The 5,488-nt window shown below is 34.6% G+C and overlaps 1 protein-coding gene across 1 annotated transcript; it reads left to right on the top strand.

The window, feature by feature from the left end:
- Positions 1-2,177: 2,177 nt before the first annotated feature.
- Positions 2,178-5,238, top strand: LOC110929568 (pentatricopeptide repeat-containing protein At5g61990, mitochondrial). Its single transcript, XM_022172722.2, has 2 exons — positions 2,178-4,857; positions 4,945-5,238. The coding sequence occupies exon 1, from the start codon at positions 2,382-2,384 to the stop codon at positions 4,734-4,736; it is 2,355 nt and encodes a 784-aa protein (XP_022028414.1). The 5' UTR covers positions 2,178-2,381; the 3' UTR covers positions 4,737-4,857; positions 4,945-5,238.
- The last annotated feature ends 250 nt before the right edge of the window (positions 5,239-5,488 follow it).

Raw genomic sequence — 5,488 nt, 5'->3', positions numbered from 1 at the left:
ACCATTTAACGAGACCGATATATGCTACTATAGTACATGTTCATGTATAGTATATTATCAAACGACCCACAATTTTTTATATTTATATGTAACGTATATTATGATTTTTTAACTGAGTTATGAGATTATTGAATGTTGGTCCTCGATAATTTTAAACACAAAAGATCAATAAACATGTTAAACCTAGAAAAGGGAAAACAACATCATAAAATACATTTAGTATCGAATTTAATTAAATACTTCAGTTAGTATCTCTAAATGGTTATCAAATGGAGTTTTGCCTTTTTTTTTGTCATCATTAGTTCATTACATCAATAGCTTCATTGTAGGTCTTAATTTTACGGGTGGCAACGACAAATTATCGTTATTTATGTGACCCGGACTAAACCAAATACTCGAACGTCAATATTCAAGCATCGAAAAGGCCTACGCTGGTAAAAAAAATGGGTTCCCCGCCATATGATAATATGTATTGAATGACTCGTAATGTATTTTTGTATATAAATTCTTGATTTAATTTATATTCCCCCAAAGTTAAGAACATGTATACCATCAAGTCATAATTAAAGGGTTTAATTACATTATTATCATGTAAGTAATAATATATGACTACTTAATGTGATCATTTTCAATAATATAGACAGGCAATGGTTTGTACTAGTTTAACGAACCTAACTTTGGTTGGAGTATTATTGTTCACCAACCAAATACTTCAACTTGAAGCATCTTGAATCGTATGTCTTTTTTATTCGAATACTTTTATATTATAATGTTATTATTATTTATATTTTTTTATTAGCATTCGAATACTTTTATATTATAATGTTATTATTATTTATATTTTTTATTAGCATAAAATTAAAGTAAATTCAAAATGATAAATTTGTGTTTTACATTACCTTTGCCTAGTCTCATTTGTTTGGCATGGTTGACGAATTATGATCAGATGTAGGTTTTATACATGATATAATATAGATTATAGAGGTGAGAATATTGATTAATCAGCGGCGGAACTAGCCCGAAATTTTTGGGCTAGTTCCGCCGCTGATTAATAGTAATAATTTGTGGTTGTAACTGGTGATTATAAGAGTTACAATGAGGTTTTGAGTAACTATGACTATGAAAAGGTAATACATCATTCAATAACCATACCATATAAAAAAAGAAAACAAATGAACTACTTGATAGTCATTCTTTTTTCAATGAACTACTTGATAGTCATTCTTTTTTTCCTTTGACTTTTGTTTTTCAAAACAACAACAACAATAACAAGTATCTAGTAAAAAGAAATGACGAAATAAAAGATGATGGTGTTTAGAACTTGGGTTGTGCCGTTGTGTTCATCTATATAGAAATAAATAACTAGGTTAGAAACCCGTGTATTACACGGGTTAAATGAATATAACTTTATATATACTAAATAATAAAACAAATTTATTTTTAAAAGCAAATCAATATTTTCTCACCTCTATAATTCGATGAGAAAATAACCGTCATAACTGATAATCAAACCATAACCGAACCACTATTAACCGATAATCAATGGTTATGGTTTTGAAACTTTGTATAACCGATTAATCGGTTATGGTTATGGTCATGAAACTTTGGTTAACCGATATAACCTGAACCGAACCGAACATGTAAATATAACTCTGTATAATGGATTTATGTTTTACATTAACCATATACAGAATTTTTACCAGGATAAAAGTTTGTTTGTAACAAAATGATCTTGATGTGGATGCGGATGCCCTTTAATCCCACATCGGTAGTTTAACAAAAAGTAAAGTCTTCGTTATTATATATATATATAAAAAAAACCTAAGCTAAGTCCAAACCATGCACACCCCTATAACACCCTTACATCCCTATTTATTTCAAACCTTTATTGGTTAATTAACCAAAAATACCGAAACTGAACCATAACCGACTTTATAACCGATTAACCATAACCGAAGTTCGATTATGGTTATGGGTAAGGTTAAGGAAAATCCCAACCGAAGCTACTGGTTATGATTATGGTTAATGATAATAACCGAACCAAACCGACCCATGAACACCCCATAAATTCCCATACTAAAAACTTTATGAGCTCTTGAAATATTTATAGAAAGCCCAATAAACATAAAGTTAGCCCAATGGGCTTCGTATGAGTAACCCAGAAAACAAACGCTCTGTAATTCTTGGATTCCAGCCTACCCCTGCGCCGTCTCTGCTCGCATATTCCATGAACAAAACCCTAATTCGTTATGAAAAACAATGAAATTGTATGAAAGATTTATGTTCATATTGATCTTAAATACGAGGGTTTTCAGTCCACTGAACTGATAATCAATAACCCTATTCATAATCCACCCACACTCTGTTTTCCACTTGACACAATGCGGAAAATCTTTCAAAATAACCCAAAACACTTTCTGGGTATTCACCAAAACACCATCAAAAGACCCAGATCTTTATCTTACATACCATCTTCCATCAAACAAAATCAGTTCTTGCTGAGTGAAATCAAGACCATTCTTCAATCAGACAACTGGGAAACCATTCTTTCAGCCTCAAAGGTGCCCAAGAAGCTAAACCCACATGTAATTCAAATGCTTCTTCAAGAAAACCAGGTGGGTATTCAATCAAATGCCAAAAAGATTACATTTTTAGCCATTACTCTATGTAACCATCACTTGTATGGCTGTGTTAGTCTTCTAGTTGATGAAATGATTGCAATGAGGTTGTCTCCATTGTGGGTTTTGGATTCTTTTGTAAGCTGTTATAAAGAAAGTTTTGGTTCTTCTTGTGTTGATTTGAATCACAAGGTGTTTGAGGTTATTGTTGATAGGTATAGAGTAAAGGGGTTGTTAGATGAAGCTGCTGAGATTCTTTTGAAAAATGATGAGTTTGAACCTAGCCCTTTGTTTTTCAATTCATTTTTGAAAGATTTGATTAAAGGTAAGAAGTTGGAGCTTTTCTTAAGAGTATGTGAAGCGATGCGGGAAAAAGTCGGTTTCTTTGATGTCTACGCGTATACTAATATGATCAAAGTTTATTGTATGGTGGGAGATGTAGAGAAAGCAAAAGAGGTGTTTGTTAAGATGGGTGTGAACGGGTGTGACCCGAATTCTTTCACGTACAATGTGATTATTGATGGGTTGTGTAAAACGGGCCGTCTTGATGAAGCCGTTGAGTTTAAGAAGAGTATGGTTAATAAGGGGTTAGTTCCGGATGTGTTTTTGTATACCACATTAGTTAACTGTTTTTGCAAAATGAAGAGATGGGAAGATGCAAGAACGGTGTTGAGTGAGATGCGTGATGCGGGTGTGGAGCCGAATGTGGTGACGTATAACGCGTTAGTTAATGGGTTCATGTCGGAAGGCGATGTGGAAGCGGCGTTTAGGGTTAAAGACGAGATGGCCGCTAGTTGTGTTGGTGCAAATTTGGTTTGTTATAATACGCTTCTTCATTGGCTATGCAAGATGCATAAGATGGATAGAGTACACGAGTTAATAAACGAGATGATAAGTTTAGGCATGAAACTAGATTTTAGAACGTATACCTCGTTGATTCATGGGTATTGTAAAGCGAAGCGAATGAATGATGCTTTTGCAGTTGTGGAAGAGATGAAGAAGCTTGATTTGCAACCGAATGCAAAAAGTTACGGTCTTTTAATCATTGGATTATGTCACACTCTAGATCTTGAAAAGGCGGAAGCACTTATGTTGGAACCGAGTGTGAAGAATCTCAAACTCGATCATGTAGTTTACGAGACCCTTCTAAGCGCTTGTTCAAAAGTAAACGATTACAGAAAGTCGAAAAAAGTTTTGGAGGTGATGAAGGAGAACGCTATAGTCCCAAATGAGATTTGTTACGGAAACGTTATCGGATGCCTTTGCAGAGTTAAGAAAATGGAAGAAGCGAGATTTTACATGAATGAAATGATGGATCACGGTTTAGAGCCAAACGCTCACATATTTGGAGCGTTAGTCAACGCCTATTGCAAGTTAGGAGAATTAAACGTTGCAAATAAGTACTTTTACGCAGTGCTAGGACGTGGTTTAGTCCCGTTAATTTCAACTTACGAAATTTTAATTCAAGAAAACTGTAAAAGTGCCAACTTAATCGACGCGTTCTCCGTTTTTCGATTCGTGCTATCCAGAAAGTTCTTTTCCGTCATGTGTACGTACAGAGTCCTTCTTGATAGTCTCATGAAGTGGTCAAAATACGTAGAAGTTTCTGGGCTCTTGATGGAACTAAAAAACGAGGGTATAGTTTTTAATCTTTCATCGTATTCTCTTATATTTTGTTTGTGTGATAGAGGAAAAGTTGGAGAAGCTTATAAGCTTGTTGAAGACGGTTGGTTTACTCCAAATATATATACGTATAACATCTTGATGAAGGGTTTTTTTCGAGTTGGTAACACCGAGAGAGCAAAACAATTGTTTGATGAAATTAAGCGGAAGGGTTTGACTCCAGATGATTTAATGTACCGGACGATGTTCACTGGTTTCCGCAAGTTAAGGGATTTAAACGCAGCATGTGGAATACTAGATGAAGCGGCCCAGAAGGGCATACCGCTAGCTCCGTATGAGTATGATCGTCTAGTAGATTACTGTTACAAGATTGGAGATTTGGAGAAAGCTAAGGAATTGACTCAAAAAATGACTGCCATAGGTTTGACGTTGCGTTCTGTCGACACGTCGGACTTTAAAGATCAAGAAACCAAAAGAAGTCAAATGGGAATATGATAAAGGAAGTAAAATAGCTCTTATTAGCAGCCTTGTTTGTTCCAAATCTTTATGGCACGGAAACCAAGAAGGGGAACGGAGAAAGGCTTGATTTTTTTCTCGAATGGCGTCGTGATTGAAGGTAACAAACACATTACGCATTCTTTTGTAATTCTAGTTAATATAGTTATGGAAACAAAACCTTTGATGACTATTATACTTTATTCAGGTCAAACAAACAGGGTCAACGGTTCCGAGCATTGAAGTCTTTGAACTTTCAGATGCAACCATGATAAAACAATGACAGTATCTAAATAATAACGATAGGCCTACCGTTCGGTAGTTAGTTTTTTACTTTTTTTGGTAACCAATTTGCTAGCAGGCTGGCTAATACAATGTTCATATTATTTTTTTTTTAAATTATTTAGTTCCTTTATCCTTTTGAAAACACCTGCAGATGTTAGTGGTTAGCAAATAGAATGTAAATAAAATGTTGCAGAAATGAGAATTGAAGGTTAGCAAATAGCACACACCGCCGCTGGTGGTCCATGTAGGGAGGCGGGTTGGATTGGGTCCAAGTAATTACTGCTTGTGATTGTGTGGTTTGACCGTTATTGTTTTTGTTTTGTTTTCTTTTTTTTTTTATCTTTTTAATATACACATCTCAAACCATTTTTCTAACAAATATCCAACCATACATACACTCTCAAATACTTTCAAAAAAATGGCAAGAAGATCGTGGAACGTAGATGAAGAAGTAGCCTTGGTCAACT

The sequence above is a fragment of the Helianthus annuus genome, chromosome 3 (assembly GCF_002127325.2).
Source record: "Helianthus annuus cultivar XRQ/B chromosome 3, HanXRQr2.0-SUNRISE, whole genome shotgun sequence".
NCBI lineage: Eukaryota > Viridiplantae > Streptophyta > Magnoliopsida > Asterales > Asteraceae > Helianthus > Helianthus annuus.
This window is presented reverse-complemented; position numbering and strand designations above follow the sequence as displayed.